Source organism: Myotis nattereri (genome assembly GCF_964212035.1).
Source record: "Myotis nattereri genome assembly, chromosome: 2".
NCBI lineage: Eukaryota > Metazoa > Chordata > Mammalia > Chiroptera > Vespertilionidae > Myotis > Myotis nattereri.
The window spans coordinates 9,387,515-9,414,179 of record NC_138076.1 but is presented as its reverse complement, the minus strand read 5'-3'; the positions used below and the strand labels follow the sequence as shown (position 1 = coordinate 9,414,179).

Here is a 26,665-nt window from a genome sequence, read left to right as displayed (position 1 = left end):
ATAAGTAATGATAGAATTAGTTTGTATAACTTCTCTAGCCAATACCTTATAGTTTTCAGTGTACAGGACTTTCACCTCCTTGGTTAAATTTATTCCTAGGTGTTTTATTCCTTTTGATTCAATTATAAATGGGGCTGTTTCCTTAATTTCTCTTCCTGGTAGTCCATTGATAGCACAAAGAAATTCAGGCGATTTTTGTATATTGATTCTATACCCTGCAACTTTACTAAATTTATTTATTAATTCCAACATTTCAGGGGGTGGAGTATCTAGGGTTTCCGTTATGAACAATCATGTCTTCTGCATTCTTTTTCTTGCCTAAATGTTCTGACTGGCACCTATAATACTATTTTGAATAAAATGGTGAGAGTGAGCATCCTTGTCTTCCTGATCTTAGAGTGGTGAAGATCACCACATGGTGATCATGATGATGGAAGCTTTCAACGTCACATAGGGTGTTCTTGCCAAAACTGCATAACCTCAATGAAACTGAAAAAAACAACAGACAAGTCCAAACTGAGAGTGATTCTGCAAAATACCTGTCTCAGAAAATGTGTAAAGGTCTTTATCTAATCTGATAAAAGATCACAGATTAGAAAAGATTAATATTGAAGAACATAACACAAGGAAGCACAATTATTATATGCCAGGTGAGATTTTGAATTGAGTCATGGAACAGAAAAAGAACACTAGGAAGTGTTGTAAATTTCAAATAAGGGCTGTAGTATTGTTAAGAACATTGGACAAATAATAATGTTCTAGTTTGATAATGATACTAATTCTGTAAAATAACACCATCAGAGGAGGCTTGCTGGGTATATGGCTTATGTGAACTCTATATTATTTTTACAACTTTCCTGTAGTTCTAATATTATTTGAATGAATAAAGGTTTATAAAGAAGGGGAGTTTTATTATCTGAAGCTGAAGAATAAAAGGTAAGCTGGAGTAAGATTTAAAAATATTTTGTTAGTAGAAGAGAAACACATACACACAATATCTATATATATAAAAACCTCATATGCAAAGTGTCCCCTCGGGAGTTTGGCCAAGTGGGAGTTCCATCGCTACCTATCACATGTGATGACCACCAGGGTGCGGTGCAGACCAAAGGAAGTCCCAGCTGGCAGCTGCTAGGGAACCTACCATGCACACATTTTGTATACTGGGCCTCTATTCTATACTAATGAAAGCCTCGGTAGCCCTCGTGCATGACGTCATCACAATATGGCTACCAAAAGATGGCTGCCAAAAGGTGGCCACCACAAGATGGCCACACATACAGCTGAGGTGGGGCCCAGTGGCCATTGCTCAAGGTGAGGCCTGGGGGTCCCACAGCTCCACGCAGTGCAGAGAAGACCGGTCTTTGCAGAGGAGGTGGGTCGCGGCAGGAGAGGGCATTTGTGGGCAATCAGGCTGGCAGGGGAGGACAGTTGGTGGTGATGAAGGCCAGCAAGGGAGCAGTTAGGCGTCAATCAGGTCAGCAGGGGAGCGGTTAGGGGGCGATCAGGGTGGCAGGCAGAAGTGGTTAGGGGCAATCAGGCAGGTAGGCAGGCGAGTGGTTAGGAACCAGCAGTCCCAGATCGTGTAAGGGATGTCCGACTTCCGATTTAGGCCATATCCCGTAGGCACACGGACATCCCCCGAGGGGTCCCAGATTGGAGGGGGTGCAGGCTGGGCTGAGGGACACCCCCAGCCCTCGTGCATGAATTTCATGCACCGGGCCACTAGTATTAAAATAATGGGCTATGTCTACATTTCCTTGGATATAGGAAAAAATTTGGTTTGGGAATGTAACAAAAATGTGGAAGAAAGGTCATAGTGAATATAAGAAAGAATCATTTAGCTAAAAAGAATTACTGAGAAACACTGAGGAAAATGTAGGGATTACAGAGGGAAATAGGGTAATCAATCAAAGCAGTTTCTTATAACATGTCCAGATATAAGAATGAATATGATGGAAGTACCTTACTTCTTCTTGAAAACACAACATGCTCACACATCAACATGCTCAACAACACACAAATCCAAACTGAGAGCGATTCTACACAATACCTGTCTCAGAAAATGTGTCACCGTCTTGATGTGTATGGGAAGATTGATAAAGGATCACAGGTTAGAAAAGATTAATATTGAAGAACATAACTATATGTCAGGTGAGATTTTGAATTCAGTCATGGATTCCACAGGCAAGGAACGTGTACCACCAAAGGATCAGATCCCTACTCTCAAGGAACTTTGAACCAGAGGAGTATTACTGTACTAATCGCAGTATCAGATCAAATGAAATGGGTGTTAAATTAGAAGGTTAAGTCTGAGGAGTTACCGATTTTCATTGAAAGGACTGCAGAAATTCCAAGACAGAGATGGCATTTGAGCATAAAAGAATGAGTTGGCTTTTTAAAGGAAGAAAAAGGAAGTTAGGGTAAACCAAGCAGCAGAAATAGCAGAGCAGAGGCAGGGAGGTCTGAAAATTGCCTATAGGTTTAGCCAAAGCACAGGATGGGGATGATAACATTGGTAGATGAGCTTGGAGTGCGGAAGGCTAAAGAAGTTAGATTTTCTTATATAGCTTCAAGGCAATATCTGAAACTTCCTGATGAGTACTAGAACCACAGAGTTATATTTTAGGACAATAACACTGAGGTGAGTGGGATCTGTGAAGAACTTGGTATTCCTATTCCAAGGATACAGGAAGCTTCTGGGGGTGGAATTAGATGCAGCTAATGTTAGGGGCCCTGGTCCTGCTTTATGGCTGGTCCTTATAGTGCGAGTGGGGAAAGGATGACCAGTAATCCAACAACATTGAAGTAAGGAGGAAAGTTTAGGAGTAAACGCTTTCTGTATTGAAATCCCGGAGGCTCCATCCAGGGAATGCAGCCCAGCATTCAGAAAGGTCAAACATGACAAAACTCTGGGTCAGGTCAGGAAACACTAAATTGGTGAGTGCAACCCAGAGGTGGGGGTTGGGTGGGGTAGGGGAACACAGTGACTAAAGGATTGGGGTACAGGGTCCAGCCCTCAGAGAAAAGACCTGGCAACGGTTAGACAGAGCCCAAGTCAAACAACATGAGGTCAGGGGAGGACTGGCTTTCTAATTAGGTTAGGAAATGAGGCACTCTCCTGAGATTGCTGGCAAAATCCAGGGAGGGAGGGATAAGGAGAGCAGACTGGCTGGGAGGCATGAGGTACCCAGGCTTCCTCTAGGTAAAGGGAATGCCCCCTGACAGCAGCGGGACTAATGCCCACAGCACTGTGAGGCCACTAATACAGACCGCACCTGAGATTTTGATGGGTTGTTTAACAAGGGAATTTGGGCCCCACGGACAGATCGACATGGCATAAAAAAACAACTATTAAACTTTGCAGCTCTTTTTCAGCACCAAGAAATGTTCACATACTCACCTCTCCCTGCTCCTTCTCCCATCCCAGCTTCCCCCACCCCTGGGCTTCAGGGCAAGCTGCTCAAAGTGCAGCGGAAGGGAGGCTAAAGCGCAGGGATGTCCACTGCATGTGACACTGAATAAACAGTAGTAACTGTTTAAAGCGTTTGCACATTTGGGCCCCTCAAAACCTAATAATGAATCTTCTAAAATGGCTCACATTCATTCTGTCATGTTTATTTGCTGTGGAAGGTAAGTAAACATCAGACCAGAGCTAAGGGTTAGCCATGCCTTATGTCTTTTATGCCTCACCACAGTCAGATGAGAAGCACTATTACAGAAGTGAGTGAATGACTGAGGGAGCTGTGCACAGCTAAGTAGTTGCACAATGTCACAGCGCTGGTGAATACAGGCCTGGCTTATACCCGAGGCTCCCAGACACACAATGTGCCATCTTCACCATTACATCATACCCATTCAAAATGCCTTCCAGTCAAACTGTTGGCTAAATTGTTGTGAAAAGAGCTAGGTCAGATCAACAGTGTCAAAATATACGTAGCATGGCCATAATCACTGCCTTGCTCTGGTATGAAAGAGGAGACAGGGAAATGAAAATCCATGGTTTGAAGGCCTCAGGTGGGCCCAATGGCAGGGAGCAGCTGGGGAAGACAGGTGTTGACAAAAAGGACTGAAAAAGCATAAGACAGGGTTCAACAGCCTAGTTCAGTGGTTCTCAACCTTGGCTGCACATTAGAATCACCTGGGTATATTTTTTAAATCCTGATTTCTGGGCCTCATCCTCCAGAAATTCTATTTCTTTGTTACTAATGTTGTGGCCCCACCCCATAACAAAGAAACAGCATTTCTGGAGGATGAGGCCCAGAAATCAGGATTTTAAAGATTCCCAGGTGATTCTAATGTGCAGCCAAGGTTGAGAACCACTGGCCTAGTTGGAAGGCCATTGCAATTCTCCAGGTGAGACTTATGAAGCCAGAATGTGGATGGTGGCCACACAATAAAAGGCACAGCCTCTTGTATAAGACACAAGGGTGTTGAGGATGGGGAATATACCTTTAAATGTTGTGCTATGCCCAATTTTGCTGAGCTCAATGCTGGGCACAAAGGAGGGCCTCAAATAAGTGCATGATTGACAACGAAAAAATGGACTCAAACCAAGTTCTGGACAATGGTCTAGAAAATGCACACATTAAATGTAATCCTCAAAGTAACTGTAATATGGTGACATTTACAAGTAAAGGGTAACACACTCTAACTTAAAGAGTTTTAAACAACTTGTCAAAGTCAAGCAGTTTGGTTACAAGCAGAAAAGGAGCAAAGGCTGGTCTCATGCCAAGATCCAGTAATTGTTGAAGCATTAAAAAGTCCCCTTGAGAAAGATAATGTGTTACCATGCTCTCCTCTCCAGAAGTAACTATAAGGAGAATTATTTAAAATAATCCAATAACTAACAGTTTGTTGTGAAATGGATCTTATTCACTAGAGATTTCAATTCTTAGAGTAATTCCCCTGAAAGCCTATGATGAGATTTCTTAAGTATACTGTTTCCTGTTGGGGAGGAGGGGGTGTGTGTGTGTCTATATTTCTACACCATTATTTTTAATATTATAAAGCCTTTGGGTAGAAGGGAAGATTAGCTCTGCCTTTAGTGTTTGCCATGATGATGTTTACAAATGTAGTTTTCATATATCAAAATTTGCTGCATCACTTGCAACATTAGTCGCATTGGTGTCTGGTTGGTTAAAAGTTTACTGGGATTTCTTCTGCCAGAAACATTTTCTGTATTTTGGTAACACTCTCCCATGAGGCCTCATGTCTTCCTGTGAAGTTGAAATGACAGCATTATTTTTACTTGGAGAAAGGAAAGTGGAAAAGAAATAACCCTTTAAGCTTTGGAATTGATGTTCAGTCTATAAATCGTCTTCAGTTAAAAGGAGGGGTGACTGGATTCTAGTTCTGGGCTCATTTTAAAATATGTCATTTGGGGCAAATCTTTCCAGTTCTGGGCATCTCAACTTATCCAGCCACGAAGATCAAGTGCTAAGATCTAACTCACCCTGCCTCATGGGGGATGCAAACATCAGGGACTTTTAGGAACTTTCTAACTTAAAGTGACCCCTCTACCCATATCATAACATAACATAAAGCTGTCTCTTCAAAAGATGATTTCAATAAAAACAACAATTCACTCTTTAACAAATAAGATTTGTGAAACTTGCTGTATAACTTTAACATCATAATTCATGTTGGTATGTAACTCCTTAGAAGGGCCAAGGAGGAATGATAGTTATGGTCAAGTCTTGTGATTTCTGCAGGGAGAGGCTCTGGTCTGGAGTGCATTTGTTGTTCCTTATTTTGCAGAGGGGGAGTGGGTGGGTGGGAGATAGACTAAGTTATAAGTTGTGTCTGCCTTTAGGACTTTAACAGGAAAGACAGAAGCAAAAACAAGCAGTGTTTTTGTTGTTGTTTTTCATATTAAATATATTTGTATTGATTTCAGAGAGGAAGGGAGAGGGAGTGAGAGAGAGAAACATCAATGATGTGAGAGAATGTTTGATCAGCTGCCTCCTGCACGCCCTTCACAGGATCTAGCCCGCAAGCCAGGTATATGTCCTTGACCAGAATCAAACCCTACCAAGCTGGCTAGGGCTACAGGCAGTGTTTTCAGATAGCAGCAGCCAGGAGTTGGGAAAATGAGAAGAGAAAAGGCAGGACGGGAGTTTAGAAACACTGCACTTATATGTAATGAAAACTGGAGGGAACTGGGAACCCATTATCCAGGGGGTGATAGAGTCGCCCCGCACCCAGCAGCCTGCAGCTCCAGTCCTGCTGCTCCAGGCGGGGAAGCGGGCGGTTCCCTGCAGGGGCCCAACAGCCCATGGCGGGGATGCAGCTGGCCCGGGCGCGCAGTCCCTTACCTGTCCCTCCTCGCTTCGGGATCAGCGCGTGTCCCAGGAAGGGGTAGGCGCCCGAAATGCTGGGGATGGGCCTCATTTGCAGCCAGTTATGCGCGTAGCTCGCCATCATCTGCAGGAAGCTCAGGACGACGGTGGCGCCCGCCAGGGAGACGGCGCTGAGCGCGCCCCAGAGCAGCAGCTTCTGCCCGACGTGCACCAGCCACACGGCCACCATCGCGCCAGCGGTCGGCTCTGTGCGGCGACTGAGACACAGAAACTTGGGGCCCGGTGCTTGCGGCCAGGGAGGGGTCCAACCCCTGCCTTTCAAGTGCGGGCCCTGGGAGGAGTCCCGACATTCCCGGGGGCGGGCGCAGCGGGCCAGGCGGGCGGGGGAAGAGGTGGCGCCCGGCCCAATCGCCTCTCCCTCCTCCCGCAACCCGTAGGCAGCAGCCCAGGCGCCCAGAAGCGGGGCTTCCCGTGCTGGGACCGCCCTGCCCCCTGGGGACGGGGCTGGAGCCTCCCCCACTCGGAGGAAAGCACCGCCGGGTTGTTGTGCAGACAGACGCCTAGTAACGCGCACGGGCCTCTGGTTCCAGCAGAAACGAAAGCCTGGAAGCCCGAGTCTGAAGGCAGAGAGCGCTGAGAAGACACGGAGGCCCTTGAGTGGCGTGGGGCGGAGAATGGGGTGCAATTTAGGGCAACTCAGGATGGAGAGGCGCACTGGGGCTGCGGTGGGCTGACTTCCGTTACAGGAGTGAGCGGTACGTTTTAGAATGGAATTAAAGGGGCGCCGGGTTGGAGGTTCGATTTGGGGTTAGTTTTTCCCTGGCTGCGCGCCTGGCCTCATGATGCTCCCTTGCGCAACCTGTAGTGTCCTCTCTCCTGGGACTGGCTGCGCGCGGGAGGTGGGTGCATCCTGGCTGAGCATCAGGGTCATTCAGAGCAGCTCCCTACTTTGACCTGGGACTCCAACCTGAGGGAGCAGGTAAAGTTCGTCATCAGGTCACGGGAGAGCTGAATCATGCTCTTGTGATCCCAATGGTTTCCAAATTATCCTCGGGGCGGGTAGGAGAGGATAAAGGGCAAGGTCTCTGGAAGTGGGAGAGATAAGAGATGCTGGCAGAGTGGGGGTTGGAAAAAGGAACAGTAATTATGAAGTAACTCTCAAAAGACAAACCACTGAGCCTATGGAAGGAAGGGAAAGGGAATGATGGTGAGAAGGATGCCCCAATTCTGCCCATGGCTGTGTTCACTGACTAGGAATTTTCCTTCTTCAGGTAGCGGGACCCCAATCCTGACTCTGGTTCTCTTTTCTACAGAGGATCCTTCCTGCAGAGGCGCTGGGCTAGGAGTGTCCCTCTCTAGGAGCAGGTCCATAGTGATCGGAAAGGTGCCAAGGAAGATGACCTATAGTGAGAAATGCCCTGGTCCTACTTTGCTCAGTTCCCTGCGTTTTACTGGCAGCACTTGTACTGGTTGCAGGGCCTCTTCTGGGCAGAGAGAAACATGCTTAAGGCTTTTCTCCAACTGATTTTATTTTTTAAGTCATCCATCTGTCCTGACATGGAAAAGGTTTAGGAAATAGTAAGTGAGCCCTAACCGGTTTGGCTCAGTGGATAGAGCATCAGCCCGGGGATAAAGGGTCCCAGGTTCGATTCCAGTCAAAGGCATGTACCTTGGTTGCAGGCACATCCCCAGTGGGGAGTGTGTAGGAGGAAGCTGATTGAAAACAACTAGGTTCTACTACTTTAAGTGAATGCAGCACTTGTTAAAAATGAAGATTTCCAGGCCACTGCAACTTTCATTCAGTAGGTCTGGGATTCAGCCTAAGAAATTCCTTTTGTAAGATCCACTCTAGGTGATTCCTTGAACCCAATTTGAGAAGCATACTCCTGTGAGATGCTGCACCACTTTGCACACAACTGCTTCCATTTTGAAAAATGACTGGCTTCCCCAATAAGGAAATATCACCTTTTACCTTTTATCTGCGCCGTTATTTATACTTGCAGGGAGAAAACTGAATGACAAACCCCTGGGGTGGAAGGTGCACATCACCTGGCAGTGATGGGCGCTCAGGGTGTACATGGCGGTCACATCCCTGCCTCTGAAGAAGACATTCTCATATTGTTGAGGTAGGCATCCTGTGATATTATCATTGAAAAAACACGTTAATTTGGAACAAATGCAAACAATGCTTTTAATAGAAATGTATCTGTGTTCTGATCCTTCTTTTTTATTTTTTAAAATATATTTTATTGATTTTTTACAGAGAGGAAGAGAGATGGATAGAGAGTTAGAAACATCGATGAGAGAGAAAGATCGATCAGCTGCTTCCTGCACACCTCCTACTGGGGATGTGCCCACAACCAAGGTACATGCCCTTGACTGGAATCGAACCTGGGACCTTTCAGTCCGCAGGCTGACGCTCTATCCACTGAGCCAAACTGGTTAGGGCATGATCCTTCTTAATTCCTCAATGGAATACCCAAAGATCTGTGCAACATGACTTTAAGTATAGGGGCAGAATAAAACATATTAAGGCCACTATTTCAACAAATTATGATTAAAAGGCATTTTATGGGTACTTCTATATGAAAAAACACTGGGGTGCATTTTTATTAAATCATATAATAATTTGCACATAAATTATTGCCAAGAAAACTCACTCCTAGCTTGGCTTCTCCCTGTTGCCTGACATGCTATGAAAATACCATGTCTTCAAAATAATGATGTATGGTCTCTTTTCAAAACACTTTCTCTCTTTTTTTTAATATATATTTCTTTATTTGGTTTCAGAGAGGAAGGGAGAAGGAAAGAGAGATAGAAACATCAAAGATGAGAGAGAATCATTGATCGGCTGCCTCCTGCACACCCCCACTGGGAATTGAGCCCGCAACCCAGGCACGTGCCCTTGCCTGGAATCGAACCTGGGACCCTTCAGTCCACAGGCCAACGCTCTCTCCACTGAGCCAAGCCGGCTAGGGCTCAAAACATTTTCTTAACAAACATCCCCCTAGATTCTCACAAGATTTCTGTAAGGGAAGCTGGAGACAGGCTTGATCAGATGCATCTGACTTTTTCTTTTTTTAAGAAAGCTGTTAAGTAACAGGGTTTCAGGGCAGCACCGACTTATCCATGATCCGCAGGCTAATGAGGGTCTGGCCTTTCGAACTTCTCATCTTGTTCCCTTTTATTGTCCAATATTAAATGTTCTTCCTCATCTCAGTTTAATCGTGCAAATTAACCGTTATTGGACAGTTATTACTTTAGGCATGAGGGCAAGGCAGTGCTGGCTCAGTTTCTACAAGGACTATTTTTAGATAATTTAAGCAAGTGCATGTATATGCCAAGCTGAAAATATATTTGGAGGTGTTTGCTGTTTGGAATTGTTCATAGTTCTAAAGTGCCCTGCATCCCACATATTATTGTTATCTTTACTCTTATACTCTTGGGTTTACCTGGAAAGGCCCACTTCAAAGTCTGCTTAATAAGCCTTTCCAACCCCAGTCGTGCGTTCCCTCTGGCTGGTCAGCTGCCCGCTAACCACAGGATATTCCCGTAACAACCTTGTCCATGGCTTAGGGCAGCAGCCACGCTTCAGCTTTAACCATGGCTATTTTTGTATGGTCTTTCAGGGAATGGACAGCTTAGACACATGCATTTCATTGACACTCAAGTTTAAATTCCCTCTGCACTGTCCAACCCTCTGAGGATTCTAGCCCTGGGCTCTATTATGACACCCAACCTAACAAAATTGCTTCTCTCCCTCTCAGAGGTGTGGCTAAGATGGCTTGCCTTTGGGTAAGGTTTATATTTAGGAAGAGCAGAGAGCTCTTTAGGCGGGAGCTTCTGGGAATACAAGTGCCAAGTATGCAGGAGTGGCCTGCTTCTGAGGCGACTGGTGCTTTCGGTTGATTCATAATTACTAAGCTACCACCTTCCCCATCTCAATGCTCAGAAAGGGTGCACACAATGAGTGGTGTTAGCTTAGAGCCCCCATTCGGGGCCTGAGCCTTTGTCAACTGCCAGGTGACTTGGCCGAAGGGTAAGGGCAGCTAGAAATATACTAACTTTGGAAAGAAGCAGAAAGAAAGTTCTAGTGAGTGTTCTTGTTTATCCTCATAGGTTGGTGATGATGATGACAACTTGATGCGAGGCTTTTTGTATTGTATTTTAGAGCATCTGTAAAACAATGTTACACAAGTTATCTTATAACATAAAGTTATGTTATATCACACTGGGCCCTGTGTCCATAGACTTTGGGCTATATGGTTTTGTTTTTTAAAAAAATTACATAATCAATAAGGAGAAGAAAAGGACTCTGATTTTTATAAATTGGGTGAAGGATATGAAAAGGTAATTTGCGAAAGTAAAACCAGCGACTGATTAAGTACATGAAAAATTGTTAAGAATCATAAATACATGCTGAAACCGGTTTGGCTCAGTGGATAGAGCATCGGCCTGCAGACTGAAAGGTCCCAGGTTCGATTCCGGTCAAGGGCATGTACCGGGGTTGCGGGCACATCCCCAGTGGGAGATGTGCAGGAGGCAGCTGATCAATGTTTCTCTCTCATCGATGTTTCTGACTCTCTATCTCTCTCCCTTCCTCTCTGTAAAAAATCAATAATATATATATATATATATATATATATATATATATATATATATATAAAAGAATCATAAATACAGGCAAGTTAAACCAACTAGATGCCATTTTACTCACCAGAGTAGCAAACATTTGAAATGATCTAAGTACCCTGTGTTGAGGTACTGACTTTAGTTGCAAATGATAAAAAAACAAACAAAAAGCCTAGTTCAAAGTTCAACTTAACTGATACAAATGAAATGTACGGGCTCAGACCCCAGAGTCCATGGGGAATCTGGATTCAGGCAGACCTGGGCGTGGGGCTCAGCTGACCCTATCATAACACCATTTGTCTGCAGACGATTGCTCTGTTTCAGTGTCGCCTTTGCTCCACATAATGGCAAGACCGTGTCAGAGCCCAGGCCTCTCTGTGCTCCCATAGCTCAAGTCCAGTTTGAAGGGAAAAACAATCAATATTATCTCTAGAATTGCAAACAATAGTGTTGTTGCCAGGCGGTGGCTCTGAGCAGGTCCCCTCAGGCAGCAGACTGTGTGCACTTACCGGGTCAGGCCTGCCTGGGTCACAGCCACAACCACATGGACCCTAACTGGGAGGCCGCAGTCTCCCAGAGATGAGAGAGGTGAGGAGGTGCCAGGAGAGGAACAACTGATGAATATTCTAGCCAGCCTAAGTGGGGAAATGATCCCTCCCATGTGCTAGGGAGAAAGTCAGAGTAAGAATAGCCTTTCTGGAAGTGAATTTCACAATGTAGAGCATGAAACCTTCCAAAAGACCCACACCTTTCCACCTTATTTCTAAAAGGTTATTCTACCAAAATAACTGAATATGTGTGCAGAAACCTGCATACAAAAATAACATGAATGGGGGAATGCTAAGCTTCAAATAATATGACATACAAATTCACACGAGAAGATAGCTATAAATAGGAAACGTGGGTAATAAAAATATCTATGATTAATAACATCTTTGTTAAATGTGTAAGTAGGCACGTGTAGAAAAATAAATGAAAGATTTAACAAAAGACCTTTAAAAGTAGCCATTTCTGAATGATGAGATTATAGGCAATATGTAGTTTCTCATTTTCTGCTTACTTGCACCTTCATTTTCCTAGCAAGAACATATATAATTTTTTTTTTCCAAAAAAAGAAAATTGTGGTGGCCATGGTCCTGGGCATCTCTGGCTTCTAATCCTCAGCATCAGTGGATTTGTACGTGGTGATGATTATGGCTCAGAAGAACAATGAAGAGTGAGGTGACAGATGGAGGGGAGTTGTGGTTTAGAAAATCATAGCTTCTTCCTGAAGAAATTATCTCTTTTTAGAAACACAACTGCCAGGGCCAGCCTGACAGGGTTGAGCCGGGCTGAGGCAGGGAGGTGGGAATTGAGAAAAGAAAGAAAGACAGGAAAGCGGGGTCGGGAGGACCCCAGTTCTCTTGATGAACTGAAGCGAGTTTATTAGCTATACAATCCTATTTATACACAACACACTGAATCAGAGGTCTGTCGAGAGGAATGTATTCTTTGTTCCTCTTAATCTCTAAGGGAGGGACACAGCAGAAGGACAAGTTCTCAGTACAGCATATCTCAGTAAATAGTTATAGACTTCTTGGCAAGCTATGAAAGGCTGTTCTCATTCTACAAATGTTACTCCCATTCTACTGATAATCGCCATCCACACAAGTCTGGGAAAACTGTGTGGGTAAGGGTCCCAGCCTTGCTAGCCCCTGGAGGTGCAAGGACCTTGCCAGCTTACATCTGGCCCCCAACAGATCCCCCTTCTTTGTTTTTTAGGCGAAGTTCATGTTTCAGTGTCTGACAGTTTTTTATGTGTACATGTCAGCAGTAATATTTCAGTTCTGGATGGTGGACAAATGGTGGCAATGCAGGTCCGACCCTCTCTGGTTTGGTCCTGGGCAACTTGCAGCGATGCACAGCTGCTGACTGCTAGCATGATAAGGCGTCTTCACCATCTTTATTTCTGGACTGCTTCTCTTCTCGTTGTCTCATGGGGCCACTGCTATTCTGTTGCTGGAGCAGTCCTGAAAATTCCTCTCTGTTGCAGGAATCCATATGGTCTTGGAGTTGTTTTCTGAAAATATACAAATGTATTCTCGACCAAAGGTTAATAAAGGAATCATATCTATAATTTAGACTTGGGATTCTTTTAATTTTTGTCCAAACGATTTTCCTTTGGCTTATTTTGACACCACATATGTTTTTCATGGGTGTCTTGCTATTAGCATTATAAATGAAAAAATTAATTTTCAAGTAAAAATATTAAAGCAATTAAGGCATTTACTTAACAGGTTATCATTTACTTAACAGGTTATTATTCCACTATCCCCCTTTTTTTTATTTTTTAATATTAGGAGGTTTTAGGAAATTTTTTAGTGTAGTCTTGATAACTTTTCATTTTAATTTTTTGTATAAAAATATGACTGCTTTAGGTTTATAGTATGTTAAGCAATTTATCCATGAAATGAAAATTTTGGTTAATACTTCTTGAGCTAGTTTTAATTAATCTGAAAACTTGACTATTATTTTACTGTTAAATTTAATACTTTAATAACAATCTTAGTTTATACTGTAAATATTAATGGAAAGGATTATTTTGCATCCTTGAGAAGGCCCTGAGCATTCCTGGTGTTAAGCTAGATTTATATATAGGGTAGTTGCTGTTAGCCAAGTCTCTGTTATCTGGGTACCGATTTCGGCTGGTTTAAATCTCTTTCTGTTATCTGGGTCCCGATCTGAGCTGGGCATGGGAAGCGCAGCAGCCATGGGGGCAGGAGACCTCCCTCAGAAGGGGCAAGTGTTCAATCCCCTGCATAGTTGGGGTGGTGAGGATCTCTGCCCCACCTCTGTTGACCCCCAAGTTCTCCCCTGAGGCCCCCTGCGACTGTGCCTGTCTTAGGTTGCCCCTCCCAGAGGGGTCTTACCCGTCGTTGACTAACCAGCCATCCTCCGGGGCCAAGCAGGGTGATGTGAGGTTTAGTTTTGTCTCCTTGGTAGCGTATACCCCTGTGGCCTCCATGCCCAGTAACTGCCTTTGGATCCCCTCGCCTGCTGGCGGGGCCCCGGCATTGATCATGGGGAACCCAGATTTCTTCTCTAGAGAGGGCCCAGCTTATGCCATTGGGCAGGAGACAGATCTATGGTACTAGCCACTATGAGGCTTCAACCTCAGTATGAACAGAGAGTTTAGGTAACAGTTGTAGGCAATTGGAAGAGGGACCCCCTTGGCAAAAAGGATCAAGAGAGGTCAATATAGAATGCTTAAGTGCCTTCCCAGGGGGCCTTCCACACAGTGGAAGGGATAAAATCCTTTCATGTTCTTATTAAATTGCTGCCAAACAATTAGTTTGTAAGCTTGTTTGGAATAAATGTTAATATGCTGTTGTAAAATATTAAAAATTATTAATGAGCTTTTGTTATATTAAATTATATCTTATAATTCTACTGCTGTATTTTAAGAAATATAAAATAAGATAACTTGTTTTGCCCTTTCTTAGAGGCAAAAACTTAAAATATATATTTATTAATATTTATTTTATAAAGCTTTCTATGTGATTTCAAGTATATTAAATTGACTTTATTAAAAAATCATTTAAGAAGAGAGAATAAACTTTTGAAAACATTTCAGGGCCCATGAAATGTCCTAAAGTCATTCCTTGATTATATTTTTGAAATCTAACTTAAAAAACTATTAAATATATATGTGTATTTATAATTTAAAGATTATATACCTTTTATAATTATTAAGAGATATCAATTAAATTAAAACTGATCTTTGTATTTAAAAATTTTGGTTGGGATTATAGAATTTATTCTCTTTTTTCAATTAGATAAATGTTGAAATTTTATTATAATTATATGATTTCTCCCAATTTATGTAACCAGAACTTTAGACTCTTAGCTGGCAAGTTAAATATTTAGTATTTCTTAATCAGTAACATTTTTAAGAATAAACTTCAAAAATACCTGACATAATCAAATAGATTTAATTCTGTCCTCTAGATTTTTCATGAGGGACATTTAGATTAATATTTTAGCATTTTGTTATTTCAGAATATCTAATTCAATTTAGTAAACTCCTAAGCCTTGGGGTGCCATTCACTGAAAACAGGTAACCATTAAAATGCAAATTAGTTACATTCTTTCTACCAAGGATGGGAAACTGGGAAGCAAGCCTCTTTTTTAAAGTTGTCACTGGCAGGAAATTTTTGGCCTACCTGCTCTGTTGGGGGAAGGGAGGCTAGCCCTTCCTCTATTAGAAACTGCTTTGGGAAGCCAGCCTTAATTAAAGGGCATAGCCGTCTTTTACGTGGGCTACTTAGATTTTTATAATTAATATATTTTAATAATTCTTGAGATTTAAATTCAATTTATTATTTTAAGGCATATTCTTTAGTAAATTCTTTTAATAGAGACAATTTTACTAACTTTCCTTTTTGGCCTTGAAATTAACCTTTTAATATTCTTTATTAGTATTTAAAAACTGTTCTTTATCATGGAAATGCCAATCCTGCTGCTAGAATCTAGCCAGCATCCTTTTTTTCTTTGGGTTAAATTTTGCTATTTTTATTAGGAAATAATCAGTCTTGGGTTTTATTTTGTATATTTGTAAAGAGATTTCAGCTCAAAACTCTATCTAAATGTCCAAAATCGGACGATGCGCGCCTTAGTTCTAAGCCAGTTTTCTCTTTACACGTGTACAGAAATCCCAGACGTATTTTTAAATTTCAGATCTGGTGGCATTTGCTGTAGCTGTATCGGAAATGCAAGGAAATCATCATTTCTTCTCTATGTGGGAGGTTTTAAATCTAATGATATTTTGTTTATTTCAGTAGGCAAGGGCAGCACCCAGGGCAGACAGAATGTCTTATTCCTATGGATCCAAGGTCCAGCCCGGCACTCCCGGGGGTTGCTCGGAATAGCTCTTGTATCTATTTTGCTCTCTGGGGCGGGCTGGGTGCTGTGCAGCCTGCTGGCCTTGAGACAGCACAGGGACAGGAGGGTAAATAGACAATGTCCCTGTTATTTGCTGTGTCTGGGCTGGCCCCTTTTGGTAGTTTCCCAACTGGTGTTGAGGCAAAGAATTTCCCTGGATATCTGTCTTAGATTTACACTCATTTGCCCAATGTTTTCCTTTTTTACATTTAGGGCATAGTCCAGGTTGCTTGGGATCTCTGCCATTTCCTTTATTAACCCCTTTATTAGAAGGACACTGTTTTGCTATGTGTCCTGTTCCTCCACAAGTGTAACACTTGTATGTTTGACTTTTCCCTGTGCTAAATTGTTGCTGAAGAATTCCTTCAATGGTGGTTCCCTTTAATGCAGCCGCAATGGCAACTCCTTGTATATATGAGGGACCAATATCTGCGCAGATGCGGATATAATCTGAGAGAGTCCCCTGTCTTTGATAGGGCCGCAGTGCAGCTTGGCAGGCAGTGTTGGCGTTTTCATATGCCAACTGTTTAACTATTAACATGCCAGCCTCTCCATCCACCACTGCTCGGCCAACAGCCTGTAATAGCCGAGAGACAAAATCCTGGTACTTTTCATCTGGCCCTTGAATAATTTTTGAGAGCTCCTCTGTTTTCTGACCAGAGGTGGGTAACTTTTTCCAGGCTCTGACCCCAGCTCCATTAATCTGTCCATAAGCTTCCTGGGGGTATTGAATTTGATTGTGGGTATCAGCATAGACTCCTTCACCTACCAGCATTTCATAAGAAATATTAATCTGGGCAGCTCGATTACGAGAAGCTTGTTCCTTAGCCTTTTCATCATATTCTGATTTCCACAAGAGATAATCCCCTCCTGATAAACAAGCCTTGGCAATAGCTCTCCAATCATTAGGTGGGAGAGCCTCTGAGGCCATCGTTTCCAAGATGGTTAAAGTATAAGGGGAAGTGGGCCCATACTGAGCACAGGCTGTTTTTAACTCTTTTAAAGTTTTAAAAGGAAGCGGGTCATAAGCACGCTCACGCTGCCCTGTGTGAGGATTCACCCGTTCCATAACAGGGAAGGCGTGAATGCCCAATTCCTCACCACACTTTCGTGCCTCCTGCAAGGCCATCTGGAGAGGGGAAAGTGGAACTGGTGCTGCACAAGGCAGCGGAGAGCGGCGGGAACGGCCCCCGCGGCTTCTCTTTTTCTTGCCAAGAAGCTTTAATGTTTCTAAAAAGGATTCCAACACATCCTCTATATCACTGCCCTCTTTAGTTCCAGCAGAAAAATATTCTTCCTCCTCTTTTGCCTGAACAACACCTGTATTATCATCATGAGAAAGAGCAGCAGCTTCCTCAAAATCCTCCTCATCTTGAGGAGTTAAATTGTCTTTAAAAGTTACATTATTTCTTTTTAATATACTGTCTTTTTTAGACCCCTGTTTTGTGCTATCACACTGCTTCTCCTTTTGTTCTGGCTTAAGAGACGGTTGATTATGGTCATGCGTGGGATCTAAATAATCCCGTATTAAATTCGATAAGGAAATGCAGACCTCCTGAATGAATTTTTAAAAATTTTCTACTTGCTTGTCATTAATATTAGTTCCTCTACTATTGAGCATAAACTTTAGCATTTGGCCATAAAAGGCATTTTCTCTAGATTCTAATTGCCCCATGCTTTACTCCCGATTATCAAAAAATTGCTCCTCCGTTACCTTAACGAGTGCACTCTTTATCCGGAGGAGATCCTCACGTCGTCTCTCCAAGCCCGACGGAGTTCCTCACCGTCTTTTTCCCAGTTCCTCAGTCCCTGTTCGGGCGCCAGATCTGCCAGGGCCAGCCTGACAGGGTTGAGCCGGGCTGAGGCAGGGAGGTGGGAATTGAGAAAAGAAAGAAAGACAGGAAAGCGGGGTCGGGAGGACCCCAGTTCTCTTGATGAACTGAAGCGAGTTTATTAGCTATACAATCCTATTTATACACAACACACTGAATCAGAGGTCTGTCGAGAGGAATGTATTCTTTGTTCCTCTTAATCTCTAAGGGAGGGACACAGCAGAAGGACAAGTTCTCAGTACAGCATATCTCAGTAAATAGTTATAGACTTCTTGGCAAGCTATGAAAGGCTGTTCTCATTCTACAAATGTTACTCCCATTCTACTGATAATCGCCATCCACACAAGTCTGGGAAAACTGTGTGGGTAAGGGTCCCAGCCTTGCTAGCCCCTGGAGGTGCAAGGACCTTGCCAGCTTACATCTGGCCCCCAACACACAACCTTTACCCAGGAGGGTTTATTTCAGCCATACATCTGAGAAATAAGTAAACAGCACTGTGGTGCCCTCATCCTAAGTCAACAGAGACTCCAAATCCACCCCTAAGGGCGGCACAGACAAAACACCGCTCTACCAGGATTCATGGGAAACAGTGTCCATACTCATCCTAATTCCCTGAAAATTTCATGGAATGGAGAGAGAGAAATAAGGTCAAAACCACTGATTTGTTGAAACTAGAGCTATTCAAATGGATGGCTTACTGAATTGAATTTAAAACAGGGACTTTCAATTTTGAAATGGTTTGCAGGTTGCCTATAAGAATCAAAGTATGTACTGTGTACCTATTAGGATACTCAGATTGGATGCAGGCACTTTAAAATGCCTGGCACTCTGGAACATTCAGACAGAGTTGATTTTTAACTAATGTTGTAGAAGGCTGATTGTTTTCAAGCTGCTTTGCAGGAAGTCCTTTCCAAACAGATGTTTCTGCCAACACATACCCAGAGGCACTCCCACTCCTGGGCTCCTTGCCCTGAGGTGCCTGGGAAATACTGAGCATTCAAAGGACATGTCCTGACTTTTTAGGGCCTGGCTCCTTCCCCAAAGCTCTCTGTTCAGTAGCTTTTTCCAGTGGTGCCCGGTCCTTCCTAACTTCCCTCCCACACCCTAAACTGGACGTCTTGTAGATAATCCACTCACCACAGGAGACTGTAGCAAACAAGCAAATGAAATAAGCTGCTTGCCTGGAGGGAACCATCCTAAAAGAGAAAGCAGCACATGTGTGAGTGCTGGGTGAGGGCTATTGAACATGAGCTTTAATCTAAGGTGACAGAGAGTTTCCTTTCAGTGTGTGGATGGTGGATCTCAGCACACTATTACCATATAGAGAACATGGGTTTCCTACACATTTAGTGCCCCAGACTCGACACAAGATGCAAATTGAGACATCCAGAGGAATACTTGTGTTCATTGCTCATTTGTCACCGGTGTTGTTCATAATTATGGAAAGGAAGCTGGTAGAAGGGAACTAAACAGTTGTGAACCCTCTTGAGTTGAGCACAAATAAAGTTATTGTACATAATGGCAATAATATCATTCCAGATTCCCCAAGTAAAGCTCTCAAAATATTGAAGCGCATTTGTTAATTTTTAAATCAGTCAATATTCTTAGAGTTTAAAATAGCTAACACTTAAATATGTCCACATATAAGAACACCAGTTTCTTCAACACTTTCTAAATAGGCAGGCAAATAAAACAAATTAGTGGCTTCTTCATAATGTAAAAACTAGACTTAATTTTTTAAAAACCTGCTTTATTTGAAGCAATGGGAATAATAGAAATTCTCTACCTGAAGGCACAGCTGCTTCTGAGCTTCTGGGCCGAGGGTCTCCTATCTCTGACGAAGGGCCACCAGTCTGCAGCCTCCCTGCTGGGCTCTGCAGGCCGTGTTCACTTGCCTTCGCTATTGACTTTAGCTTTCTGCCAACGGTTGCTGAGTTTTGTCCTGTCCACATGGTCCATGAACATGCCATTCCTGTGTCCAGCTACTGAATATATTAACCGTTTCATGTTGGGGCCATACAATTCGTACTCAGGTTTCCTTTTTGAAAAATGTTCATCACATGCCACATTCTTTGGAGTCAAATGAAGCTTAAATCTCATCTAACGGGACTTTCTCCATTGTAATTGCCTAGCTGCACAACTGAATAACAGGTGGGTGTGGATAGCTGAACCTGAAAGGATCTTCTGGCAAATGGTACCTATGCCACGAGCAAAGAATCTAATAACACTGAAATTTAAGTACTGAAGGGAGTTGGTTGATGTCTAGGTCCTGCTCGCTGCTAATTCAGAAATAAGATGTAACACAGCTGACAAGCTACAATTCCCACAACAAATCAGGCCCAGTACTTCTTTTTATAAGTAGAGTCTTATTGGACCACAGCCATGTACATGTACTCATATATTATGGAGGCTTGCTTTCACTCTACAACTACAGTGAAGCAGTGGCGACAGAGACAGTAAGGCCCACAAAGCTGAAAAGATTTGCTTAGGTGGCTCAGTTGGCTGGAGCATCCTCCTGTACACCAAAAGGTTGCAGGTTCAAATCCCAGTCAGGACACATACCTGGGTTGTGGTTTCAATTTCTGATCAGGGCACATACAGGTGGCAAATAATCGATGTTTCTCTCCCTCTTCTCTGTTTCTCTCTCTCGTTCTCCCTCTCCCTCAGTCTCTAAAATCAATAAATATCCTTGGGTGAGAATTTTTAAAAAAGTAGGTTGGAAACCCAGTTTAGCACTCGTGGCATAGAGTTTTGACTTCTCTGTCAGGACACCTTGACTGCAAAAAAACATACTGGTTTCAGAGGAGCCCATTTCTGCTCAGGAAGTTCTATCTTATTTTAATTTTTAAGAAAAAGGGTCCCTATACACTGAAATACACCTCCTTGCAACTTCTTTCTTTCCATCCTAGATTTATCTACTCCATCCACACAAAATAATTTATTCTCCTTTTTGTACTTTTTAAAATATTTAAAAAGGCATAACCACTTTCCCACTAAATCTCCTTTGTTTTCTAACTATTCTTCAAAATTGCATTACATCAGTTTGGTTAGAAAATTAGATTTTCAGGGAGTTGATGCTTAAGTAAATAATTAATGCATATTGCTGCACTGCAGGGCTCTGTTAATTTCTGGTTGTAATGCAGTAGCATATTTCAAATATGCAATCTGTGATGCCTTTTAGGTTGAGGGTATCAATCAAGACACCAGCAATTTCTTTTTATTGTACTTCACATTTACTGAGTCCTACCTTTGCTGATCTTAGTCAACTTATGTTCATGAGCATAAAAGCTGTACTAAAAATTACATTTCCATATAGAAAACTGATGCTAATATTTTATTTTTTTCAAAAGAAAAGTTGTCATACAGAGAACCAAGATGGCGGCATAGGTTAACGCCGGAGTTTGCTGCTTTGAACAACTACTTCAAAAGTGAAACTAAAAGACGGAACGGACATCACCCAAAACCACTGGAACGCTGGCTGAGTGGAAGTCCTACAACTAGGAGGAAAGAGAAACGCATACGGACACTCAGAGGAGGCGCAGCGCTGAAGTCAAATTCTGAGGTGCGAAGCGCGCGGAGCGGGCTGGCGGCGGAGGGCGCGGTTGGCGTTTTCAATCAGGAGGGAGTCGCAGACTCTGAGCTCCAGATCCGGGCGAGTCTTTAGGGACCCAGACTCAAACGGGAGAAGCGGGTCTGTCTGGCTTCGGTCAGAGCGAGTGCAGCTTTCTCTCCGAGGATTGCAGCCATTGCTGGGACTCAGAGAGGCAGAGCCCCTGGGGACAGGACTGAGAGCTGCCATAACTGCTCTCTCCAGCCCACCCTGTTGATCCTGTGCGACCTGCCCCGCCCAAGCCCTGCAAAGAGGCATTTGCCGGATAGCCTCAGGCAAAGGCTAGATTAGCACCTCCCTAGAGGACAGAAGTTCTCTCACTGCAGACACAGCTGATTCTCATAGCCACTTGGCCTGGAGGTCAAACCCTCCCTGGAATTAGCTACAACAATCAAGATTTAACTATAAAACCGCGAACAAAGACCACTAGGGGGTGCACCAAGGAAGCATAACAAAATGCGGAGACAAAGAAACAGGACAAAATTGTCAATGGAAGATCTAGAGTTCAGAACCACACTTTTAAGGTCTCTCAAGAACTGTTTAGAAGCCGCCGATAAACTTAATGAGATCTACAAGAAAACTAATGAGACCCTCGATGTTATATTGGGGAACCAACTAGAAATTAAGCATACACTGACTGAAATAAAGAATATTATACAGACTCCCGACAGCAGACCAGAGGAGCGCAAGAATCAAGTCAATGATTTGAAATGCGAGGAAGCAAAAAACACCCAACCGGAAAAGCAAAATGAAAAAAGAATCCAAAAATGCGAGGATAGTGTAAGGAGCCTCTGGGACAGCTTCAGGTGTACCAACATCAGAATTATAGGGGTGCCAGAAGATGAGAGAGAGCAAGATATTGAAAACCTATTTGAAGAAATAATGACAGAAAACTTCCCTCACCTGGTGAAAGAAATGGACTTACAGGTCCAAGAAGCGCGGAGAATCCCAAACAAAAGGAATCCAAAGAGGACCACACCAAGACACATCATCATTAAAATGCCAAGAGCAAAAGATAAAGAGAGAATCTTAAAAACAGCAAGAGAAAGAAACTCAGTTACCTACAAGGGAATACCCATACGACTCTCAGCTGATTTCTCAACAGAAACTTTGCAGGCCAGAAGGGAGTGGCAAGAAATATTCAAAGTGATGAATACCAAGAACCTACAACCAAGATTACTTTATCCAGCAAAGCTATCATTCAGAATTGAAGGTCAGATAAAGAGCTTCACAGATAAGGAAAAGCTAAAGGAGTTCATCACCACCAAACCAGGATTATATGAAATGCTGAAAGGTATCCTTTAAGAAGAGGAAGAGGAAGAAAAAGGTAAAGATACAAATTATGAACAACAAATATGCATCTATCAACAAGTGAATCTAAGAATCAAGTGAATAAATAATCCGATGAACAGAATGAACTGGTGATTATAATAGAATCAGGGACATAGAAAGGGAATGGACTCACTATTTTTGGGGGGGAAAGGGGTGTGGGAGATGCGGGAAGAGACTGGACAAAAATCGTGCACCTATGGATGAGGACAGTGGGTGGGGAGTGAGGGCGGAGGGTGGGGCGGGAACTGGGAGGAGGGGCGTTATGGGGGGAAAAAAGAGGAACAAATTTAATAATCTGAACAATAAAGATTTAATTTAAAAATTAAAAAAAAAAAAAAAAAAAAGAAAAGTTGTCATAGTGTTTAGACATGATTTTCTTATTTGAAGTATGGTGTTGGAGGAAGGCTCTACAGATACCCTGGACAACCAGAAAGATGAACAAGTGGATCCAAGAGCAAGTTAAGCCTTCAACATCACTAGAGGAAAAAAAAAAAAAGACAAAACGGAAGCTGTCTTACTTCAAGCACATCATGAGGTGTTAGAAATAGATTTTTATCTTCTAGATATAGTCCAAGAATCTCTTTATTTGTGAGACAGGTCAGTAGTTGGTCCAGTAACTAATGTTCCACAGTTGTCTGTGACAATGAACAGATCATTGATTCAGTAGTCCATCACCTGCAGAGATTTCTAGATGATAAATTCCTGGGTACCCACCGGATGCTTGGGGCTTTTCCTGATTCCCAGGAAGTCCTAAGAGATTTCACTTTCTCCTTTCTATTAAGCAAAATATGTTGGTCTTTCCACATATTTTTCAGAGTCAGGGAAACTCAAGATCAGTCTATGATAACTGCCGAGAGATCATTTTGTTAGGGAGTCTGAGTGACACGGAGGACATTAACTCAAAGGTGCCATTTCTTTTATTACTTATTATAAAGCAGTCACCCACTAATTTATCTTTTATAGTAACATATATTCCAAACTGACATCAATTCTTTGAATAAAATGTAGCACCCATCTCTAAAATGTAGTTTATTATCACTACCTCATTCAAGCAGGAGCATGATAGGTAATAGGGACACAAGCAGATATTTGATCATCTTCTTATTTTTTAAAAAAGCAGCATCTACATGTTGATACTGCAGACTGTGACATACGTCCTTCATTCCAACTCAGTTTAACTGACACAGTTTAAGTGAGTTTCCAATTGAAATATGAAAAATAAATTATTCTGGGGCCAAGTGAAGATGTTAAGCCAAAAGGTAACACAAAGCAATACTTTGCTTTAAAATTAATTTCTCGTCTAGTGTAGGATCACTATATTTTTTAAAGGCAAGGGGTTTGAATGTAAGTGCATGAAATTGAGAAATAATACCAATTTCTAAGAATAAAACTTCAATTATCCAAAATCATCTGGGGATGAATTTTCTACTTATATCTACTTTCTAGATAACAAAGTTTATCATATCTTGGGAATCATTTTCAACTGCATCATATACTTCCTTGACTTTTTCTCAGCAACATACGGACTGACTTGTGTAGACTGGGGGTCTTTGGGATGGTAAAGTGCGTAGAGCTGTTGACCCTGCCCTGAATGCCTGAGCCCATAATACTTGCCCAGTGACTTTGGTTGGGTCACCTATTCCTTTGATATCCATTAAAGAATATATATTCCATTCTCTTACCTGCTTCTACCTGCTATTGCCTTGAGGAAACCAAAGAAACAATCTCTGTCCCTGCACCAAAAGGTCACAAGTTCCCTTCCCAGTCAGGGCACACACCTAGCTGTGAGTTCAATCCCCAGTCAGGAGGTGAACGGGACACAATGGATCAAGGTGCCTCTCTCACATCACATCGATTTCTCTCTCTCCCCATTCCTCCCATTCTAAAATCAACGTAGAAACAGAAACAATCTCATTAAAATTATTTATTAAAAGAAGTTTTTTTAAGTCACTGAGTGAGGGAGTAGAAATATTGTCAATGGAATTCAAATTCAGGGAATTTGTGTCAGTTATCAGCTTGACAGGTATGTTCTGGAGGATTGAATTTCCCAGTAGTGTAACCCTAAACTAAGTGCTGGATTACTATACATGTGCAGCTTCTCTTCTCCTTAGTGATGGGAGAATTCTAGAAGATCTGTGTTCTAATGATACACCCAGTTATAGACCCGAGTTTCATTAAGCAATAGCATATTGTAGTAGAGATTTAGAGTTTAGACCTCTATCTATTTCCAGCCATGTCACCCACTAGTGGTATGACTTTGGATAGAAACTTATCTCTGATAGATCTTATCCCCTTGGAATGAAAAGGGATATAACCTGATAAGGTCTAAGGTACTTCCACCTCCAAAAGCCATTATGAGGGACTGGAGATCACCAAGAGGAGTCTCTCCCAGTAATATTTGATGTGAGAAGGTAATTGTGAAGTTATGTAGCAGGAAATGAAATGAAGGCCATAAGTACATGGTTAAAAGGGAAATAGGATCAGAACCTATGAGTCAACTTATGAATGATCTGCTCTCCATAAAATCTGCAAAGTATCACCATCATAATTATTCTCATAACTGATGCCTAAGCTCCAGCCTAGGTATTTTATTACCCTTTTCAAACTAAATGTATTTGTATACATGTACTAGCGGCCCGTTGTGCGAATATTCACACAATAGGCCTTCCTTACCCTGGCTGCCAGCACCGGTTTTCCTCCAGCACCCAGGACCCAGGCCTTTGGTCCGGCCACAGCAGTGAGGCTTTGCTTCTCTCCTCTGGCTGCTCCCAGCTCCTCCTTTTTTTTTTTTTCTTTTCCAGCTCCTCGAGCAGAGGCCAGGTCTGGCTGGAAGCCTGGGTCGCTCCAGGTGACCCAGGCCCCAGCCCCTCCTTGAGCTTAGCCCAGGGCAGGCTGGAAACCTGGTTCACCCTGACAACCCAGGTCCCCAGGCACACCTTGAGCAGAGTCCAGGGCCTGCAAGAAGCTTGGCTTCCTCCATCGCCGGGAGCAACCAAAGCCTCCTGCTCACTCCAGCTCTGTGGCCACCGCCATCTTCAGTCATCTTCAGTATTCCCTGTGAGCCTATGTATGCAAATTAACCACCATCTTTGTTGGGTTAATTTGCATAGTCACTCTGATTGGCTGGGGGGTGTACCGGAGTTGGGGAGTGATGGTTAATTTGCATGTTTCTCTTTTATTAGTGTAAATATTTGTGTTCAACAAGAATACCTTAAAAAAGTTCTAGAACTTCAATTAATTTATATCCTTTGGGTCTGTCAATTGAAATTGAATTGGTCTATGGATCCCTCTGTTGAGGAATGAATATGTTTATTTGGATACAAACATCAGTTAACTTGCTTTTGGAATCAAGAGCAAGGGTAAGATAATGGTGGTGATGAAAATATAAAAACTCTCTCTTTGGGAGACTTGACCACAAGGTAAGTGGGGATAAAAATAAATTAGGTGTAGGGATTAACACATTGTAAATGCAAAGTTTCTCTTAAAGAAAGACTTTATTCTTACTAAGGCACAGCCCAATAATAGAGTTAGGATGCATCTGCATTTCTCCTCTTCAACTTGATCCAAATGCCATTAGTAGGACGAAGAATTAGCTCTCCTGCCAGACCGAGTTCTTCTCTTTTCTGGTTGGATTCTACCCAAAAATGCCTCAGGATCCATGAAAGAATGACCTTTTCTTCCATCATGGCAAACCTTTGACCTTCAAATTAATGTAAATAATGACTTTAATTACAGATCTATCTCAAATGGGAGAAAGAACAGGTTCTATTAGAGGGAGCAAGTGACGTTAGATTTTCACAGTAGGCCCTGGGAGAACCAGTATCACTCAGGATCTCAGGATGCTTCTTAATAATAAAGACTCTTGAGTGCCCTTCCGGCTCCCACCCAGTGCATCTGAATACTCTGAGGACAAGTAACCTAGTCCACGCAGCACCCAGGTGAATCCTGGGCTCATTGAAGCATGAGAACCACTGCTCTAGAACGCTTTCCTACTGGGCCTTTCCTGTAGTTTACTATAGAGTTACCAGGCCTCATTG

General features: G+C 42.7%; 2 protein-coding genes and 1 long non-coding RNA gene across 3 annotated transcripts in view; 1 reads left to right on the top strand and 2 right to left on the bottom strand.

Annotated features, from left to right (window-relative positions):
• Positions 1–6,546, bottom strand: part of LOC308514065 (cytochrome P450 4V2-like) — a 35,222-nt gene extending 28,676 nt beyond the window's left edge. The window contains exon 1 of the mRNA XM_081084109.1: positions 6,318–6,546. Coding sequence (XP_080940235.1) covers positions 6,318–6,531 — 214 coding nt within the window. The 5' untranslated portion in view covers positions 6,532–6,546. The remainder of the gene's footprint in view (positions 1–6,317) is intronic.
• Positions 6,236–22,944, top strand: LOC308514077. Its single transcript, XR_013995567.1, has 3 exons — positions 6,236–7,057; positions 8,306–8,428; positions 21,037–22,944. It is a non-coding gene; the product is annotated as an uncharacterized lncRNA (long non-coding RNA).
• A 3,211-nt stretch (positions 22,945–26,155) lies between these two features.
• LOC308514074 (cytochrome P450 4V2-like) overlaps positions 26,156–26,665 on the bottom strand; it is a gene marked incomplete at its 3' end in the record, with an annotated part of 32,080 nt that continues 31,570 nt past the window's right edge. Inside the window, exon 11 of the mRNA XM_081084118.1 lies at positions 26,156–26,328. Within this exon, the coding sequence (XP_080940244.1) occupies positions 26,156–26,328 (173 nt within the window). The remainder of the gene's footprint in view (positions 26,329–26,665) is intronic.